The sequence below is a fragment of the Calonectris borealis genome, chromosome 2 (assembly GCF_964195595.1).
Source record: "Calonectris borealis chromosome 2, bCalBor7.hap1.2, whole genome shotgun sequence".
NCBI classification, from domain to species: domain Eukaryota; kingdom Metazoa; phylum Chordata; class Aves; order Procellariiformes; family Procellariidae; genus Calonectris; species Calonectris borealis.
Window position 1 is genome coordinate 96,015,746 of NC_134313.1, and position 21,897 is coordinate 96,037,642.

General features: G+C 38.6%; 1 protein-coding gene across 6 annotated transcripts in view; it reads left to right on the plus strand.

Annotated features, from left to right (window-relative positions):
• Window positions 1-21,897, plus strand: part of FARS2 (phenylalanyl-tRNA synthetase 2, mitochondrial) — a 248,678-nt gene that overhangs the window by 67,896 nt on the left and 158,885 nt on the right. For all 6 annotated transcript variants that reach the window (XM_075142618.1, XM_075142619.1, XM_075142621.1 and 3 more), the window contains 2 exons: window positions 897-1,056; window positions 7,826-7,957. In XM_075142618.1, coding sequence (XP_074998719.1) covers window positions 897-1,056; window positions 7,826-7,957 — 292 coding nt within the window. The remainder of the gene's footprint in view (window positions 1-896; window positions 1,057-7,825; window positions 7,958-21,897) is intronic.

Genomic DNA, 21,897 nt, shown 5'->3' on the forward strand with positions numbered 1-21,897 from the left:
GCGAGAGTGTTTTATTGGTGTCTTTGAGAGGACGTACATTTGCTGGTATGTATCTGTCTGGGGTCGCCTGGCCAGAAACGTATGGGGTTATATAGGAAACAGAAATCTCCAACTTGCAGCAGATGTGGTGGAGAGCGGCCTCTACATGAAGAGCAAGTCTGTCACATCCCAAATACAGCCTGCCCTTGTGCTTTGTAATTTATCTGGAAACCCCAGACCAAGACCATGAATCCTTAAATGCCCCATAGACAAAATTCCTGTATACAGAAAGGTGCTGTGTGTGAGAATATGCAGGAAAATGGTAGTCCTTAAATGAATAAACTGTACCCAAGATGAATCAAATATAAGCAGCTTAAGGTCTCATTAAATTGCCAGGGTTTTTTTGTTTGTTTGTTTTGTGGGTTTTTTGGTTTTTTTTAAAGTTCATTTGATTACAGCTTTTAAAAAGTGTTGGGTTTTTTGGTAATTCTTTTACATCATTCAATTACTAAAAAAGTTGAAGCTGTGATAAATGCCATTGTGTATTGTAGTTTTTGGGATATAATTTACATATACTGTACAGTGTACTTTGTTCTGCATAACTTTCAGAGTAACAGAATCAGCAAAAAAGAGATGTTTCCTTTATAAATTAATATTTTCCTGTAGCTAATCAATTATTTGAAGATATGGTACAGAAATAAAACAAACCTTATTGTTTGAATATTTATGTTCTTGTGATGGTTTATCTCTGTGTTTAGTGGACAGAATTTGTATAAAATTACAGTCTTTACATTTGTTTTTTTGTGGTGCGGACTTAGCAGGTTAGATTCCCACTTAAATCAATAAAACTTCATTCTCTGTTTTCATTTAGAAAGTCATTGATGCAAAACACTGGTGTTTTTGTGGTTTTCTTCTAGTTGTTTTCCAACATTAAAAATGGTGAAGGCTTACAGTTGTTTGAGCAAGGTCATCGCACTGCACACAAGCAAGAGTGTCACACCATGGAGGCAGTGAGGCTGGTGGAGTTCAACCTGAAGCAAGTGCTCACAAAGCTCGTGACTCACATCTTTGGTGATGGTAGGTTCTTGCACCTTTTTTCCTGGACTGCTGATGGCCGTAGGCATCCAGACTTTTGAGAAACATTTTGCTGCATAATAAAAACAGGAGGCTTAGGAGTGATGGTGACAGCTGGTATACTGAAACAGCCACGTGGGGTTGTTTCTAATGAGAGTTATAGTAATTTTAGGGGTCTTCATTCATATTCTTTACTACTACATTTTTGTCTTAAATTTGGTCAGAGTTCCATCCCAGTGTCTTTTAACGTCAGAGTAACTGGCTATTAATTGACCTTTCAGATGCAATCTGAATTTTATACGTTATTGTTCTTTAATACTATTATATCCACACCTTATAAAATTATTGAGCACAGCCCAAGAGGCCACACACTCTTCTCTTGGTTTTGCTAAATACTGGCACGCACAACACTCTGTTGAATCATCAGGCTTTTGTGAAGAGGTTTGGGTATGCAGCTTTGCAGGGTAACATAGTGGGCACGAATACAGGTAGGGACGTGTGCCAGACCCAACTACAGGCGCTTGTCTGGCAGAAGCCACGTGTTAGAGTGGATGCAGGGTACCTGTCAGTGTGGGTGCCGCGAGGAGAGACGACTCCAGCTCCAGCACAAAGCTGTGCGGGACCCCCTCTGCTTCATACTCATGGGCATCCCGTGTCCCTGGAGGGACAGAGCGTGGCTGCGGCATCGCACCTGGGGCTGCATCAGAGCTGGGCGCTGCTGGGGAGCCTGCGGGGCAATAATCACATCTCGCACTGGCAGCGTGGAGCTTGACAGGAGATGGGGTACATATGTGCATGTGCTGCTTTGCTGCATATGCGCACAAAGTGCTGTGAGTGTTTTCCTTGTGCAAATAAATTAAACCTTGCAGCTGAGGGGAGATGGTGTTTGCTAAGTTCGCACCAAGCTGAAAAATAATAGTTGTTTGGTACTTAGAGTGGAATGAGGAAGGGTAACGAATGTCTGTGTATACGAATGAAATATCCTCTCCTTGGAAATACCTGCTTTCGGTTTCAGGAGTTGAATTTATAAATGGCCTGAGTTAAAATTGCTACATTAATGCTATTTCCTGGCAAGGAGGCCTCTCTTCTGAACTGATTCATCTTTCTGTTGAGGAAATACTGGATAGTATTAGAATGCACGGCATATGCTGGGTACTTCCAAAGCTCTTTTAAGATGACCACTGAATTTAGAGCAGTAGTTACAAGAGTGGATTGATAATGGTAGCAAGTTCTATATATGACTGCTTGAATATTTGCCTGAAATTCTCAAGTTGAATTTACAGCAAGCAAAACTTTTACCAGTTTTTGTTCTATCCCACCTGGACAAAAATCTTTTGAGTTCCTGAGTTCAGTTTTTCTTGTGGGTGTATTTTACTTAACAGCAGCCTTTTGAAACATACAAAATTAGGATCAAAGTGAGTAATAGTAAGAATGATATTTTTTGATCAACCTCAGATGCTGAGGATGTTGTTTAAAGTGAGCAATTTCTAGGAGTTATTAGTGATATCTGAGACAGCAGTGACATCCTTCTCTAACTGTTGACAGATGCTGCACTTAAGCTTCAGTATGTTGGCTATTACTAGTTCTTCTACAGTCCACACAGCAGCTAGAAAGACATTAAAAAAAATTCTTAAATTATTGTAAACCTACAGACTGAAAGTAGGTGCTGCCTTTTACTGTAAGGATTTTCTATTTCCATCCCCCCAATATTTTTCCTGAAATACAAAGACAAGATATAGATAGTGATTTAAATATAAATCTCTCTCTTTTTTTTCTTCTTTTTTTTCTTTCTTTTTCCATTCATTCTTTCCCCTTCACCTTCTTGATCTTCTTGTAAGATGTCAATACAAACTGGAAGGTAATATTCAAAGAAGCAAACTTCATGCTAGGCACTAGACATATGAGATGGGTGCACTGCAGGTGACCTGGGACACACGTAATGAAATTTGTCTTTTGATAGCTGCCATCTTTTAATTTTCATTTTACTCTCCACTTTACACAATATTTTTGATTACTTTTGGTCTCAACTCCCTTAGATTTTAACTTAAAATTTAAACGTATTTTACTGTATTTATTGCTCTTTGAAAAATTCTATATTTTTTCTTCTTGTGAATATTCCGTAAGGCCCCATGTTCTGTTAAAAGCGAAAATGTCATTCCTTTTATATTTCACATCAGTTGTATTCTTTACAGCCTGTGCTGTCAGCAGAATATTGCAGTGAAGTTGCACATCTTTTCTAGCACGATAGCATGATCATAGCTGCAGTAAGCTACTGAAATGTTGCATTGTCATACAGTCAGCTGTTATTCATAGGCAGACTGTTTGGATTGCAGATTAAGTCTACCATGCGAGTTAGTTTTGCATAAACTAGCTTAGCCCTGAAGTCCTGGACTTGGGTAGCTGTGCTTCTGCAGTGCTTCTCCAGGAATTTGCCAGCTCAGGTTGATGATAGATTGAGGGTCTCTGCAGAAAGGTCAGATCACTGACCTGTCTTTTTTTTTTTCCTGTTGCATTGTTCTAGGTTAGTTTTCATAATATTTAATGAAATAGTTTTGCTTTACCTGACTCATCCCACACTATCTGGATATTTTAGCATTGACTGTACATGCCAGTAAACAATACAACAAAAGTTGCTTAAAGATCGCTAGGTTATCATGAGGAAGGTCAAAGACTTCATAAAAATCTGCGCCTACATTTATTCCCAAGGTTTGTCTGTTTATTTCTTCCTGGCTTTGCCAACTGGCAAAGGAATGATGGATATTAGAGAGGGGGAAAGATTTGGAGCATGCAGTCAATTGTCTTAAATACTTGACAATGTAAGATAGTTCTTTTTATGACATTTTCTAGTGGTATGCCATGTCTGATTTTGCATTCTACAAGTGATGGGCTTTCAGGTTTTTTCATGAGATTTTGCTGTCAGGAAGCTATTTCAAATATTACCCCTAGAGATCACCTTTCTTAGTTTTCTTCTATTACCTCCAGATACAGTGCACACTTAAAATCCACTAATTTAATCTACACCTCCATCTCCACATGCAGATCTCTCAGTGTAGGAACTCTGTTCTGTCTCATTTTAGTTACCTTGTAAAGAGGCTTTCCAAGGTTAGCTGTCTTAGGCTTCCTCATAAAGTCGATCAGTCTTTCCTAACTCCAGTGCTTTCTCTAACCCTTCTGTAGTTTGCCAAAAGCTTTCTGGACCCTGAGAGATTCAGAAATAATCATACTATAGCAAATAGAAAAGAATGACTGTGTACTGGTTCTGTGATTTTTTGCTTTATGTTAAATGGCCCAAAATTCACTGCTGTCCCATATTTATCTACCCAATTCCTAGGCACTGGTAAGAGGAGGCGGGAGGGTAATGCCGTGCTTTGACTGATGGTTCTGCCGCTGCTGGTTCTGACTGAACAGCCACTTGATGTCTTTTAAATCAAACACGTTGTTCTGCTCTTTCTTCATATTAACTCTGTTGTACTGATATCTCCTTTGAGTGCATGGAGATCTACGAGTGTAAGGAGTTTAAAAAAAAAAAAAATTTATTGAGGACATAATGGTCTGGCTAATAATAACGTGAGCTAACATAGGTTTATGGGCAGCCAGCTCCTGTCTGCTGCAAGTGAGATGAATTAGCTGAAGCAATGAAGTGCAGAGTACTTAAAAATCAACACGCCCTGCAAGTGGCCATGGCTCGATACTTTCTGTGCTCCCCAGCACCCGCCCTGCACCCCTCTCCTTTTTCTCCCATAGACTCCTTCTCTAAAAATAATCCTCACAGCAACAAAGAGAATTTCTGGTCAGTGAAGACCATGTGGGTCTCTGGCTTTGTTGCTTCTGTGCTGTAGCGTAGCAATAGGCTGCTTTAATGTGTTGGGGTTTTTTTTCCTTTTCTTTCTTTTTTAATGCTTTTGGTCAAGCCTTTTTCATTATGAGATTCTATTAGGCTAGCACAGACAGATACTTGTTGAGCTTAATATCTGATAACACCATTACTTTTGAGTGCAGGCTATGACCAATTCCTTTCCTGGATTCAGCACTCAGAAATAACAATAACTATGTACTTTTTCCTTACTCATCAGAGGTGCGACACGTGAGTCACTAACGGACGTGTACCCCCTGGAAGGACTCCCGTGAACACTGTGAGGCTGTGAAATAAGCAGGTGTCCTCTGCTAATACAAATCACCTCTTTGGACTAGGGAAATGACTCAGTGATCAGTCTACAGTGAGATTCAGCATTGTGCTCTTTTAAGTGCCTCTGTGTTTTAAGACAAATAAGCATTTCTTGGCCTCCTAAAATTTCTAGAAAGGATCATTTTTGCCAGCATTTCACAGGCTGTATGTAAAGAAATAAATTAGGCCTAATCAGGTAAATTGTATAGTACTACAGAAAGCCTAATCTTTGTAATCCTTTTAAGTCTTTAGTAGTTTAATTTGCTGAGTGTGAGCAATGCCCTTTATTCCTTGGGAATATATTGATCACCAAGACAATATTTTGTATCTAAATAATAAATGTACCCATTTATTCTGTGACAGCCTATAGAAATGCAGTTAGAAGGCTTAATCTTGCCAAAGGCTGAGCACCCTCTGCTTTTCAGTAAAGTCTTCCAGAGCTAAAAGTCTGAAAGAACACTTGAATGTAAACTACAGAGGTATTCCCAATTGTCCTGCTACAGTATGAATAAAATTATTGTGGTATATGGAATTAACTATTAATTTGGAGAACAGAATGAAGGTGAGAGTTGTTTCTTCATTGTGAATTTGTTTTGTTTTATTCAGATTTTTGTTTGTTTGCTTATTTGCATTTAAAACAAATGTCTCAAGTATAAATATGCATTAAAATTCAAAATTAAAAAAGAGCTTTAAATTAATTTTTTTAACCTTTCAAAATTTATTTTAATTAAGAACAAAAAGCAGAGAAGTCATTTTTTCCCAGAGCTTCGTTTTGAAGTAATCAGATGATTAAAAAGAAACCATTATCTGAATGTTGTTACTGAACATGAAAATACTTGAATATTCCATGTCATTCTTGCTGCAGTTGCAAATTTTGCTAGCTAAATGAAGATAACTTATATGTGCATGGCTTTACAGTGAATGCAAAATTGTACAGCCCTAGGACCAAAAATGCGTTTGTACCAAGATCGGGAAATTTAAAAAATGTTTTCCACACACCATACTGTTGTATACACCTGACTTTTTTCATCTATGTATTTTTTTTTATTGTTATGCAAACAAAAAAGCAGTAAAGTGATTGCTGTAAGTCACAGTACAGTTATGAATGGTATAATTGCTAGTACTTGCAGTTTTCTGAGTTCTGTATGTAAAATTATCAAAATGCTTTTTTTATCATTCATATAACTTCCTGAGGTTGATCTTTAAGAGAGAAAAGAAAATCTAGAAGTACCAATGTGTTTTGAAACCTGCCTCTCCCTTTGAAAGTTCATAACATCAAGAAAAGTTCCCTGTAGCTATTAGGTATTTTACGTTTTGGCTATGTATGTACGCTTCTGTTGTAACTTATTGTTTCAGTTTCTGTAGCCACATTTAACATTTCAGAAGTAATCAAAGAAAATCTAATCCTTGAGGCTACACAAAATGTTTTAATTTGAAAAACTCTCAATATAAATCATGCAATTTCATGTTTTAAGTTCCTTTTATGAAACAAAAGCAAAAAAACCCAAAAATCAAACCAGGGGTGTTAACAGTTACCATCACCCAAACAACCTTTTCTGTGCCCTTTAATTCAAAACTGTACCTGCCTGGTTGTTAATGATCCTAATGCTGATTAGCATTTGGCTTCACTGAAGGCAGAAATGGGCTTGGATTTAAGGCATTAGCCCACAGAATTCACAGTTCAATTCTCTTTTGAGTTTTTATGGTTCATGTTTCCGAGACTTTTTTCCCTGACACCTAATGGCTAGAAAAAATTCTTTAGCGAAAGAAAGCTTGTGTAAATGATTACAAGAACTAAAACTCATCAAATATAATGAGGGCCTTGACAACACCTCTGCTTTTGGCAGCACTGTAGACCTTGCCCTTTTCTGGCTCTGCTGCTCTTCAATGCCAGGGTCTTCCTCGCTCTGCGCAGTGGTACTTCAGAGGTGCTGAGCTGGGGAGGAGGGGGAGTTACCCAGTGGTGCCTCTCTCTTACACTTCACATCCACACAAAGTTAAAATCTTGTCTCCTGGGTCCAGAGTATTCTCTGTGTGTTGGTATATATCATACCTTAAAAATGTACAACTCTGTGTATATATATTTATATTTGTGTGTATTGATATCAATTTTTAACTTTCATATTTAAACATATACAGAAAGAGTAGCTTTGTATTTTAAATAGGTTCTGATGAAAAAAATTACTTGCCTAGCTGATCCATAAAATACTAAGTAAAAATTAAAGGCTTAGCTTTTCCTGTGAGGAGCAGTTAGTCATTTCTTGGTGCAAAGAATAACAAAATTACTGACTTTCCCATGATCTTGGCTCATTTTTGTTTGATGCCAGGTGGTTGCTAGAGTTTGACAAATGATTGATTTGGTTTTAAAGGGTGCTTGAATTGCACAAAGTGTTTTTTGTATTAGAAAAGACATGGTCATTTTTTTCCACAAGTTTTAAGATTTATCGCCTTGCACAAGTGTTGTAAATTAGTTTGTTTGCTATTTATTTTTTCTGGCTTGCTGTAATTGGTGTCATTAGTTGAAAGGCAAGTTTTACAGATGGTTGGAGGGATGGCCTTTTAAGCATACACCCTTCATATTTATTTATTTTTTAAACACTGCTACAGGACTGCAAGTCAGATGGGTAGACTGCTACTTCCCATTTACTCACCCCTCCTTTGAGATGGAGATCAACTTCCAAGGAGAATGGATGGAGGTCCTGGGCTGCGGGGTCATGGAGCAACAGCTAGTTAACTCAGGTACTGAGACTCCTTTACTTCATTGACATCTCTATTAGCAAACACTTCCAGCGCAATCAGGTTCACAGTCTGAAATGCCCCCTTCTCCCCTGGTGAGCGCAGACATCTCTGTTCATGGCAGCCACCACAAATAGTCCTCAGGTGGAATGCAGCCCTTGCGTGCTGTGATTTGAGTGTAGCAATTGAGCGAGCGATCTGGAGCTTGCAGATGGAAAGCCTGCCTTTTATCTCGTGCAATAAGGAGACAGACGAATGTCAGCTTTAAAAGAGAAGCTGATGAATTAGTGTGTGCATTTTTTTGCTCTTCCAAGAGATGTCAAGTGCATTCATAGTTACGATTTAAAAGTATTGTAAGCAAATAGCATCCCCTAATATTTGGAATATCAGAGTGCTCCTGTATCTCTAAAGTATAGAAAGAGAAATGTGATATCTTTCATATTGCTATTTGGTCGCTGGGTAAATGGTAGGTTGCCTTTTGGTTTTGTTTTGTTTCTTTTCTCCTCAGGTTGGTTATTTATGAGGTTGTAAACTGCATTAAGAGCGACATAATTTATTTTAATTGAAATTATTACAGAGCAATGTCACCTGGCAATTTTGCTTTCTAAAACTTACACATCAGTACAAACGAAGGAGGGGAGAAATTGGTATTTTTTTCTGATTATTTTTATATAGAGCGCTTTACATACTTGTTTTTTCATTAGCTGAGAATAGGCAATTCTTTGTAAGCACAGGATAGACTGCGTGTGCTCAGACCTCTGTCGTTCAGTGTCTTCCAGTACTATTTATTAGGTATGGGAGCCTTTTGGAATGTGATCCGTTTAATTCGCATAAGTGTGCCAAGTTATACTCAGCTAATTTTTTTTTTTTGCAGTTGATTTCCTAAGCTATTGTTGTATTTCATGTGCTCGAAATTCTTTCTGTTGAAGTCCAAGTATCATAACTATGAATGCCTTAGTTTTGGCCCCAGTTACTTGGCACTGCTTGTTTTCCTCAAAGTTTGCATGTATTTTAATGATGATCTTTTTCCTTTTAAAAAGATAAATCCTCTTCCAGAGTTCCTCCCCAGTGGGTTAATACTTTATGCTAACGTTCTTTCTCAGGTTATTATGTTCATGGTGTGATAAATATAATACACCTTCTGATCAGCCTCAGAAGTGAAAGACTACTGTGTAATATTATTTCCATCAGATGTAACACACCAATGACCAGGCTTTCTTTTTGAAAAGCTTTTATGTTGCTCAATTTTTATGTTTAGGTTCCTTTAACGTGTGTGAGAAGAGTTAAACTGTGGCCTCAAAATAATTACTGTATGCATTTGTGTGTGTGTATGTGAATGAATGTGCATGAAAACACCAATGGTTTCTGCAGAGGTCAAAGTTTCCAATTTATTCTGCCTCAGCTCTTTTTCACCCTTCTGAATTATGGTCTCCAAAATTATATCCCTTCTGCACCAAAACTCTCCTAACTATTCATTGTAATTCTAATCTTGCAAGAACTCATGAATTTAGTAACTCAAGTCCTGCTTTTGAATGACTTTTGGACTTGTATTACTAAAACAAACAAACAAAAAAAAGAGTTTCTTTCACTTTATTAGCAAGATATTTGTAGAGGGTGCAAACTCAGTTATGGGAGTGCCACTCATTTTTCACTTCATTTAGAGAGAATTGCAATTTATGTAGCCACAGTTTTGTTCTTCTGCTCCCTCCAGTAGCTCTGCAAAAACGTTTGGCTACAAAAGTTGAGTCTAATGTATCTCAATGTGATTTTATTGAAGCATTGGAATCTGTTTACCACAAGTGAGGAAGAAGTGTGGCTAATAATTATGTTGGCTAACTTATTTGGTTTAAAGTAACGATGAGGACAAGGTAGTTCACATTTTCAGTCAGGTAAAGAGTCAAACACCAGTCTTCCCTGCCTACTGCTGCTCTGAATATCCTCTTCTTTAATCCTCTTTTGCAGTGGTTTAAAACCGCAGTAGGTTCCTGTCATGCCAACCTGCATCTATTTATGGTGAAGCCAAGTTTGCTATTACTAACCCATAGATTTTTTTTGTGTGTGTTATGGCAGCAAGCTGCTTTTGCCCAAAATTGAATATCTGCAAGTCCAAAAAGGAGATTCTCTGTGGAGAAGGATGAAGGTGAAAATTTTCTTTCCTAGCTCCTTCATCTTTTTTTGCTAGCAGAACTCAAGAGCCTTCCAAAGCTATCCCACATTTGAACAGCAGTAGTTTTTTAATAGTTTCTTTTTTTTACATTTAGAATATCCTTAATGCCTCCAGTATCCATGATCAATGGATTTTACTCTGGTCCCATGCCCCTAAATTTCTTTGAAACACCAAATTTTCAGTTTTAAAGCCTTCCATTTCAAACCAGCGCAGATCAGCAAGGAGTAGAATCTTCATCAAACTTGGGAAGGAGACCTGTGACTTCCCAATAGCTCTGTCCTTGTGCCTTTTGTTCTGAATATGCCTGCTCATCTTTATAGGAGGCAGTGTTATTTTCAGTCAATGGAGATTTCCAGGCAAAAGAAATTGAGGTGGACTACTCAGAAAAAGCTAGGTTGTGGGTTGTTTGGTTTGTTGTTGGGTTTGTTTTTTTTTTTTTTGGGGGGGGGGGGGGGCGGGGGGCGGGGTGAGTGGGTGTTAAATCCCCACCATTTGTTCACTGATAACAAAATTTCTTAACTACAATAATAAGTATCCTATTGCCCAACATGAAAGCATCTAACCTCAAGCACTGACTCACACCATAGACCTACACCCTCTGATGAGGGAGTAAACCCTGGTGCCTAAACCTAGATGCTATGTCTCTCTTCTAGAACAGGCACTGCAGACTTCCTATTCCTGTCTCACTCTCTTCAAGGGCTCTACCAGAAAACCACTCAGTAGGACTGAATGAAAAAGAGAAATGTTACTCATTTTTTGGCTGGCTAAGCTGGTGCTGAGGAAATATTTCACTCTTGGTGTGCCAGTTCACCAGGCAAGTGCAGAAAGATCTTTTCATGGTGTACTGCACAGCTTGCTGATTGAAAACTGGAGAAGAAACTGATGAGTTTGCAGAATTGTGGTGGGTTTTTTTTATGTGTAGTCTATAACATTTCTAGTATCTTGCAGCTTGGGATTTTTGTTTTATGGGTATTTTTTGCTAGATATTGGCTGTTAAAATATGTATTTCTGAAATGTAATGTTTGCTGGCAAGCATTGCTTTTCCTTTCGTAAGACAATATTTTCCTAAGGGCAAGGAAGAGAGCTTTTACCTTCAAAATCATCAATTCCTTTTGTTTTGTGTGTTACTGGTTGAACACGAAAGACTGGTTTGTGACGCAATCGGAAACAGCCACTCAAAGCAGAAGTTGGATGTGCCTGGTTATCTATGGTGGTTATAATTTAAACAGTCAAGATGCTTCGGCACAGATTATTTTTTTTTTCTTTTCATTTTTGTTTTCTTGAAAATACATATATATATTCATAAGAATGTATATGAAATACAACAAAAATGCTGAAGAACTGAAGAAGCCTTGTGGAGGGATAAAAAGACAAGGTCCATGCTGCAAAGGGGCCAGGACATTAGCCCCAAGTAGCTGTTTCGTTATGTTGGCAGAAGTTTTTATTGGACTGGCAGGTCTTATAATGACAACTCCTGCCCAAAATAACCTCGCTGTAGTTCCTTGGAGGTTAACCTCCTCATGCAGCAAATTTTGATGGTATTAACAGATCATATTAAGATTTTTTTAGTCTTGAGTGAAGAATTCTATTGTAGCTTTAATGCTCCATGCAATCAGCGTTAAATCTGTTAAGTTGTTATTTTCTGAAAGACAATATCCTATTGAATTTTTCTGATGCCTTGTTATGTTTTGGAAGGAGCCTTTCTTTGATTTCAACCACTTTTAAATAGAACGTGATACAGATATTTAGTACATGTAAATAGAAATGCATTGGTTATAGGGAAAAATTGTGAAATATGTTCAAATGTATCGATAGTACTCTTCATCACCTGCTTTCTTACTCTGCTCTTTTTTTCTTTTGAGGTCTGCGAAGAATCTCTGTGGCCTTCTCTTTTTTTTCCTGAATGCTTCTTAACAAACTAGATTTCTAGTTTCTGACATAGATCTCCACAGCACAGCATGATAAAGAACCCAGATATGAGAGGCAACAGAACAAAACAGAACTTTTTGTTGTAACTCATTGCTTTATCGTGTGTGGACAAGGGTGCTTTATCTCACCCTTGAAATTTCACATTCTTAAAATGTTAAACCAGATCAGTATTTGTGCAGGGAGGGACAGCCAAGCTCATTCTTAGTCATTCACTGCATAGTGGGGATGATCCAGTCTTCTGAACCATTCAGATTTTCTATGTTAACAGCAAGCAATGTTTCTGTTGTCTTGGCGTGTGGAAAAACAAATAAAATTTGATAAATGCTGTAAGTACCATTTCCATTAAAGCTCTTGAGTATTTTTTAAGAGTTGTTTGCATTCAGGAAAGTCTCCTACTACTAAGAAAATGGAGAGTATTTTTCTAAAAATGAAAGTTGCTATTTTTAAAAGAAGTGTTTTTATATACTAAAGAATATAAATATAATATAAATATAATATAAAAATATAATATAAAGAGAGTGTTTTTATATAATTCTTGAAAAAATATGCAGTACTGCAAAGATGCACTGAATTGTAAGGAATGATGTTACATGTTCCCCTAAGGCTGATGGTGCTAAACTAGAGCAATTATTTGGTATAATGTGAACATGAAAGATCACTATTATAATCAATGTTCAATAAGAAGAATAAAATCTAACTTATTGTACTCTTTAACTTCCCATTTTTGTGTGCTTTGCTTTTCATCTTAAACTGTACCCTAATACATAACTCTAATAGGAATGTTATGTGTGAATTTTGATGTAAAGAAAAGTTATTTTCATTCTGGTTAACACTGGGAAAAATATAGAAACTTTACAGTGTAGTAGCAAGTACTCTCAGTTTTAGGTCCATGATGAGGATACAAGGAAATTTTATGGTTCAGTAGAGCTAATATCAATTAACAGCACATGAGGTATTTATTTCTGCTTCAAGAGTTTGTTATCCAAGATTTGCAAAGCTGGTGTTCATTGGTAGGTGCCGAAGTTCCGAGGTATGTGTGGAGTTACATGATTCAAAACTTTGAATACAGGACGTTGCTTACTCAGAGGCTGCAATCACATAGTATCGCTTAGTACCTGTGAAATTGGAAGCAGTTAGGGTGTGATCCTTTGCTGATCAAAATCAATGGCAATGTTCTCAGTGCTCAATGTTGCAGAATATGTTATCTGGGGACGGCAGCAAGAAAATTGGACTAAAGTTTACCCCAAAACCAAGAGAATATAAACCCCAATCATTCAAAACCAAAGAAAAAAAAAAACAACCCAAACAAACAAACACCCCCCCACCCCCCAAAAAAACCCTCAAACCCACAAACAAAACAAAACAAACCTATAAAAGAATTCCATAATTTTTTGGTAAGACTTCTCATGATGTTTTTGAACTCCTGAGGTATGCAAGAAAATAAACTAAGTGTGGCATACCAGATCAAACCAAAGTCCGGGACATCCCAGTATCCCTGTATCATGATGGCATCCCAAGCAGGTGCCTAAAGATGAGTAGAACAGGAATGGTTATGCTGATCCTTCCCTGATACGCTCTTGTAGCTGTCCGTTTCCTGAGCTGAAGATGGTACCTTTGTTTTCAGTAGTCATTGTGGAATTTTCTTCCATTCATTTATGGTCCCAGTAAACCTTTACTATCTGCAGTGTCTGGTAGCAAGAAATTGCATAACTTAACTTGCATGAGGAATCACTTCCTTTTTGTTTCGACCAGCAAGTTAGAGTTATAGTTAGAGCTCCTCTCTCATGCGAGAAGAGACAGTGAATAGCTGTTTCTTTTTCCTTCTTTAAGCCACTCAGGATTTGTTTAGATCTCAGTTGTAACTTTCGTCACTGATTTCTTTCCAAGCCAAAGGGTCCTGGTCAGACAGTCGCTCCCTGCGTGGCAGCTGATCCATGATCACTCCTGCCTGCATCTTCTCCAGGTTTCTGCTGTAGGGGGTCAGTGTGTAACGTTCAAGCTCTGGGCATAATGAGCCTTCAGTTGAAAAATGAAGGGAGGTTTTGGTACGATGACTGCCAGAGATGATTGCTTTTGATCACTCGCTGGTGGGTTGAAACATCCTGGCACATAGCCACCTGTTCAGCTCAGGTTGAGGTCTCGTTTCCTAAGATTATGAAGCGTGAAGGCAGCTGTATTTAGGCTACCAGTAAGAGGAGTTGGTAAGACTTTCCTGCTGTATGTAGATTTTTCTACTTTCCACATCAGAAAGCAACATTGATATTTACGGTCTTAAGAAACCCATTTCATTCATTTTTTAATTTTTTTTTTTTGTTTTTGCTTGTCAGCTTGATTGTAGTAGGGAATGGTGTAGGGATTTGGAAGAGGAAATGTCAGCTTTCCAGCATGAATAGTAGGAGATTGTCATGGCGTTAGCAAGGAAATGACCAAGCACTGGGCTTCAGTAAGGCTGAACCCCAGTTTGGGGTTATTCAGCCTGGAGAAGAGAAGGCTCCAGGGATTTCACCTTATTTCAGCCTTTCAGTACTTAAAGAGGGCTTGTAAGAAAGATGGGGACAGACTTTTTAGCAGGGCCTGTTGCGACAAGACCAGGGGGAATGGTTTTAAACTAAAAGAGGGTAGATTCAGACTAGAAGAAATTTTTTAGAATGAGGGTGCTGAAACACTGGAACGGGTTGCCCAGAGAGGTGGTAGATGCCCCATCCCTGGAAACATTCAAGGTTGCGTTGGTCAGGGCTCTGGGCAACCTGATCTAGTTGAAGATGTCCCTGCCCATGGCAGGGGGGGTTGGACTAGATGACCTTTAAAGGTCCCTTCCAGCCCAAACTATTCTGTGATTCTAAGGCTATGGAGGGAACTTTTTGCAAACAGTTTGCATACAATTATAGTTTTAAAAGTTGCTGGGCAGTCTTGGTCTTCCAATTGTGTGTGATATCCTGAATTTATAGCAAAGCTAGTTTTCCTAGTACTGTATTTCTTGTTAATTTTGTGTGTACTTCTAATGAAGAAAAAAATGCTAACCTTGTCTAAACATCTTTATGAGTACTGTTGAATATGATGAAAGGAGTTTGTCATAACTTCTACATATCATTGCTTTTGTTTTAAAAGATGAAAGCTTATTTGTCATGAGCGTACTGCTTGGTGAAACCTGATTCTTGAAGTGTAAGTCTTTCCCATTTGGGAGCCCTTTTACAGATCAGTTGCAGGACTTATTTCCAAAATTTAAATAGTACTTGGCCCAGGACTGCCACCTTCAGCCAAATACAAGTCTTAACATGTAGAACTTGTTTGGCGTCAATGCTGCAGTAAATAAATCTTTCTTTACTCATTTATTGAAGATCATCAAAATTGCTGTCTGAGGGGAAGTAACAATTTTAAGTTCTTAATGTGTCCACTCCTTTTTGTTTTGTTTTTGGCAAAAGGATTATCAGTTTGGACAGTTCTCCATGGGCAGCAGATTAGTAGTTAACAGAAAAATTATGTCAATGTTACTTGCAGACACAGGACTTTTTTTTTTTTTTTAAATTTATGAATATGTTCTTAAATCAAATTTTAGTTATGGGTGAGCTAGGTTCATATATCAAGCAGCAGGGAGTGTTTTGGGGAAGGGGAAATTTAATATCTTTCATCTAGCAGGTTTTTTTCCTGCGCAGCTCTTGCCTGGTAAATTACATTAAAATGTTGGAGCAGATGGTGCATGTGGCTTAAATAGTATGCAGACCCATGTTCTGTCTATGCCAACAGCTCTCTGCGGGGGCCTTGAAATAGTTAACACTGTGTGTGTCTATATGGATATAGTGTATAAGGGTAAATATAATGCATTTAAAATACATTCCTGCAACTCTTCAAGGTGAAAATAAAGTTACAGATGTATTGATGTCGTGAGCACCTGGGGCCTTCCAAGAACACGTGGTAAAACTGTTGGATGGGCAGGTTCTTCCCACACAGTACATCCAAAGCAATTCAAGTCTTCTGCGTAAGCTTCGCAGCTCCCTATCACAAACCTCTCAGGAGTTAAAATCTGTTCTTTTTAGGTTGCTGTCTGTCTCCTATGCGACCACATCACCGCAATACCTTGACGTCTCAGAGCCTTTCCTGTGCTTATTCTCCCGAGACCGTTATGAGCTAGCGAAGTGTCATCATTCCTCTTTTATGGGCTGGAACTAAAGTGCACAGGAGGCTGACACACATGCACATGCACGCTGCAGACAAAGACTTTAGCTGCCTTAGTTAAAGTTAGCTTTCCTACAGTCCTTATATACTCAATAGAGAAAGAAGGTCTTCCAGTGTGTTTTGAATGTATGGAGCTTGTTTTCTGGAACAGTCTGCTGGGCAGCCTCTTTCTATGACTGGCTGCAGGGGGAGCCTGGTCTCCTCATTTAGGCAGGCACCTGAAGGTAAAGTGAATATCCCACAGAGAGACAATGTCTCAGATGAAATTAAATTAATGGGAAATTAGGAAGCATCTGAGTTTGAGTGACTTCCCAGGAGTCTCAGAAGTTGCCTGTGGCAGAAACTGGAGTTGAATCCAAGCTTTATATCTCAGTTCCTGGGTCACCTTTGTCTGAATTCATCCTAGTGATTTACATTTGCGCATACATACATATACACATATATACACGCATACATATATGCGTGTATATATGTATAAAAATAAACACAGAGTGAGACAAATAAGATACATCAGCGACCAAATATATACAGAGTGAGACAGATTTGGCCTATTTTGATTTTTGTGTGTGTGATTTTCTACACACACACACACACAGTGTAAACAGAAAAACTGATTGTCACAGCTGCCTAATTTGAGAGACACTCTGTTGAGCTGGCAGCACTGAAATTTTGCTTTGGCCAGTCAAACATGGAGCTGCAGGCTTTTAGAGAAAGACGTGATTGAATTTTTATCTGTATTCCGCAGGATTTCATATAGATATCCACAGATGTATGTACATGGTACATCCAGAGAAGTGTGTACCTAAGACAATGCTGATCAGTTTAAAAGGGAATAAGTAATAGGGCAGAGGACCTGATTTTCCCTAAAAATCTGTGGTGATCCAGCTTGTCTGTCTCAGGAGAGGAGCTGTGATTGTCGTCACCTGGGTGGCTAGCAGCAAAACAGTTAAGCATGTGCTTGACTTTTAACCTTTGAATAGTTCATATAAAGGCCCAGACATGTAAGTTGAGGGGTGTGGGGAGGGGCAATTAGCTGTCCTTAGTTGACTACTACATCTCTTGGCTGAAACGGAATTGCTCAAAGCCAGTGACAGCAGAAATATCAGCTGCTTTCTCAGCATCTTCAGTCTAACAGTTAGTGCCAACCTCCTTTGCTATCGCAAACCTAAGTGATGGTTTGCTAGGCATCTCAGTCCAGCAAAGGGAATAGATACAACACTGCTACATATTTACACGTGAGTTGGGCCATAGCTTGTGCTTTTAAGTTTTTGCAGGATTAGATCTCGACCCTCAGGACTTTGCAGCTTCAAGTTTCTTAAGAGCATATATTTTTAAATTAGGATGACTGTTATATAGAAAAGCTATTTCTTCTATCTCCTTTCATCCCACTCGAAGAAGACATTGGAGAGAGTTTATTTCCTGCTTTTGGATGAAGATTGCCTTTTGAGTGTGATTTTGATTGTTTGTTTGTTTGTTTCTTTTGAACTGACTACAACTAAGTCTTGGTCTTGCCTTGATAAGTAAACCAAAACACAGAAGTGAGTTGCACAGAGGTGATGCTTCAGTCAATCAAAGGGCACATTGTTTTATTTGTTATTTGTTTCTCTTGTTCTGTTACCCGTGGCTACACCACCAGGTCTGATGTGTGTGTTGTGTTATAAAGTTATACCTTTCCTTCACCCTTCCCTTTTCCTTGTCAAGATAATTTGCCTGTTGTCTCCCACTTAATTTACAGCTGTTTTTTTAAAACTGGTTTTTCATCAAGTTTTTCATCCAGAAGGAACCCATAAAATTTTTGAAATGTTGCTTTCTCTGATTTTATTACCTTTGACAGATTCATTATGTATGTTAGAGTTGGTGTTCTTCAACAGAATTAATAGAAGCTTACTCCCAAACTGTATGTGTTTGTGTAGAATGAACAAATACAGTATTCTGTTTTATGACAATTCTATTACACCTATTTCTGGGAAATGTGTTAGTTATTTACAGGGGTATTTTGTGGGAGAATAAGTATAGGATTGAATCTTGAAGTAAGTAGTTATTATAGAACTTGGATGGCCATTTGAGTTTGTGGCTCCATATGATTTTGCCAGCTGAGTGTTAGAGTAGTACTCTCAATGGATTTAGAGGATAATTTCCCTTTCATGGTGCAAGACTACATTTTTAGTTGGAATTTATGTTCCTTATCTTCACAATTTAGGAAACTACTTTGTCTTCATGCTTCATTTTCTCCCGAAAAAAAAAGTCTGTGAAAAAGGGTTAACTCAGTCTAACACTAACCTTGAAACCAGCAAGAGTGGTTATTTGACGTGCATGGTACGTCTTTCCATCCGGCGAATGAAAGCTTCCCCCTAGCATACACAAGGCTGATTTTAGTCCATTTGGAATCTAAAAAAGAAAAAAAGAGGTGAGAGAATGTGCAGTTGCATCTTCCAAAGTTTCTATTGCCTTTGAAGCAGTTTGCCCATGTGTATGTATTGCCTCTCCTTCCCTTTAGTTTTTTTTAATCAAAAGTAAATTAAAGGTTTAGTAATTCACTATGATTTGTCTCCTTGAGATCCAGCAGGAGCACTAGAGCACCACACACAAGAGAAGGCTAAATAATGATGGATGTAGTTTATTAAGCAGCTCCCAAGTAAAAGAAAGTGCTACTCTCAAAAACCTTGAAGAGCAACAATTTATAGCACAGACAAGGTGTTTCCCTTGGCTTTATTTATGCAAATGAAAATGCAGCTAAATAATACTATTGAATTACTACACTGTTATGTGATGAATGCTGAATGTTTTTAATCAGCCAGGAGTTGGTCCAATGAACGTAATATAATTCCTCATCAGGCTAGGATACCCTGTGGGGTTTTTTGTTGCGTTGCAATATTCATTTTTGCTGTTCCCAGGACATTTGTCAGGACTACCCAGCTGAGGGTGGAGAAGAGATTTTACAGGCATGTCTCTAACTGTTCCTGACTCTGCTACACAAAGCTCAGTTGAAGTAGTTTTAGTTCAGCTGAGATTAGATCAAGCGTTTTGGAAAGTATTTCTCTTCACTAGATCACAAATACAAACTTGATTTCTCATTTCTGGAGGGGGAGGTTTTGGTTCAAATGTTTCTATCGTGCATCATTTCTTGTCTTTCAGATTTCTAGTGGGTGAGAGGAATGGATGAACGCGGGTCTCCTGCATGACTGCTGGAGGCTGAACACACGCCTCTCCCCTTCTCTGGTCTGCTGTTGCATTAAGAAAATAACAAACCAGCGGTAGTGTATGTGTGGTCAGCCTTCCCAACTCCGTACCGTTTATCAGAGTCTCCAGCTGAGTTGTGAGGCACATGTCTTTAGAGGGCAATGGGTGGGGAAGGAAAACCTGAGCGTGTCGCATAGTTGGGAGAGAGCAGTGGCTTTCCAGTGATGACAGCCTGGTTGTGGCAGCAGCCCAGGCTGAGCCAGTGGCACCAGCCTCTCATGGCTCATTTCAGACGGAGGCTAAGAAGGTCGGATTGCCCAGCTGCCTGTGTGCCAGTGCGTACTGATCCACTGCTGACCAGGCAGGCGAGCCTTGGCTGGCGACAGTTGTTTGAATTGCGTGTAAGCAAACACAGAACAGCTCAAGAGCTGGAGTTTGGCCACCGCTTCTCTGTCATTACTGCCTGCCAACAGAATAACCTTTCATGTTATTATAAACTCTAGCATTGTAAAAGTATATAAGTCAGCTCCACTGGTGCCGTTTTGGCTTGTATTAGAAAGAATAACTTAGCTGCAATTTTGCTTGGGCTTCATCTTCAGATACCCAGATTTGCTTTCCTGTTCAGCATTTATAAACAGGCAGTGTCTACGAGCAGTAGAGGCGATAAAACCTAGAATGCGTAAATAAAAAGGTGTTCAGAAGGAGGTGATTATGCTGTGAAGGATAATCATGTTTCCAGAAGGAAGGAAAGAATCTAGAACAGGTTTGGCACCTCCATGCTGCTGGAAGGCATCGGCAGCACAGCTACTGAGAGGAGACAGCCCGTTCCAGGCAGCATACCAGCCAGTTTTGAGCGGGATCTGCTGCTGCACCTGAAATGAATCAGGGAAAAATGCCAGCCTTTATTAACACTTTTCCCCCATGTAAATAACAGTGACAGATTACTAATAGATATTAAAGCAATGTCTCCTTTTTCCTGAACAGAACGGGTGCCATAAATTATGTAGTCTGATGACTATGCGGTGAGCATCAGTAATAAGTTTGATCCTAAATATTCTGGTAGAGTTCCAGGACACTTTTGTATGTAACAACAAACGGAATTTAAGATGCACCTGTGGAAGTCATCTTGTACCTATTTTCTTTTTGGCCAAATGGAGAGTCGAGGGGCGAAAGCGCTTGTTTGTTTCCTTGCTTTTGAGGGCATTTGGATTATTTAAAAACTTTAGCTGAATAATTGAAACTCTTGGCAAGTTCTGTATTCTCTGGGTCAAAATGTTGGCTTTATCAAGAAAAAAGAAGGAAAAAAAAAAATCCCAGCAAAAAGCCCATAAGCCTGTGGCTACAGTTTTAGAGCTCTTCAGCTCCTCACCCTGCAATGAGCAAGAACTTTTATCTCCTCTTTATCTTAAAATTGTGAGAAGACAGGAAGAAGTAACAGAAGAATGTTTCTTCTGGCCCTGAAGTTTGAGTCGCTCATTCAAAGTACCAGTTGTCTTTATGCTAATGACAGAGATTGTCACTGATATTGTAATTCAGAGCTTTGTCTGTTTTTTTTTAAAAAAAAATTAAAGTGGATTTACTGAGTTTTCTTTTGGAACAGTGATTGATGCAAAATAGCAGTAGGGATTATAATAGAAGAAAAGTTAGTAGGATCCATTTAAATAAGGCAAGAGACTGCAGTTAGGACTTAATCTTTGACTGTATGGGTTAAAAAGTATTTAGCTAATGAATTATTCCAAAAGAAGTACAGTGAGGGAAATCCTTTTCTCATGTTAGTTTAGACTTGCTTAGCATGTTTCAAAAGTGACAGTTAAAGGTAAATTCCTGACTTGGACTCCTTTTTTCATCTCAGGGAAACATATTCTTAATACAATGCTACTGCATGGCTCACAGCAGAAACTATAATTGCCAAAGTATCTCTGCTACTGTATTAGAACCCATCGTGTCACAATCAAGATGGGCAGAATTACTCACGTTTACAAGTGCTAAATTGCTTTCTATTCTTATTGAATAAAAGCTGGTGATCTTAGAAAGGAAAACTGCTCTACCTGTATTGGCACTTCCTGCTGCTGTTTTTCTTTATTTAATAAGAGCTGGCAGTTAATCTTATAAAGGAGAGATTATTTTCTCTAGGGTTCTCTGCTTATGAGGGGCAGATTGTCCTCTGTCTGCCCTCTTGTGGTTATTTATTTATTTGTATGGGTCTTTGCCATCTGAGGTTCTGGCCATGTTCAGAGGAGGTTTAATAGCTTAACTGGATTGCAGCTTTTGCACATCATAGGCACACGAGCAATAGGAACAAAGAAAGTGGACATTTACTAGAGCCACTCCAGAACAGGAAACTGGAGTTCACTTAAGCCGTCTGAAGATGCACTTAATCATACAGTAGTTTTAAACAAAAGTTATTTTCCTATGTCGCTATCAGCTTTCACACATCAATAGTGAAGTGGAGCAGACTGTGCATAAGCATTTGCCATGTTCTGCATATGGCTGA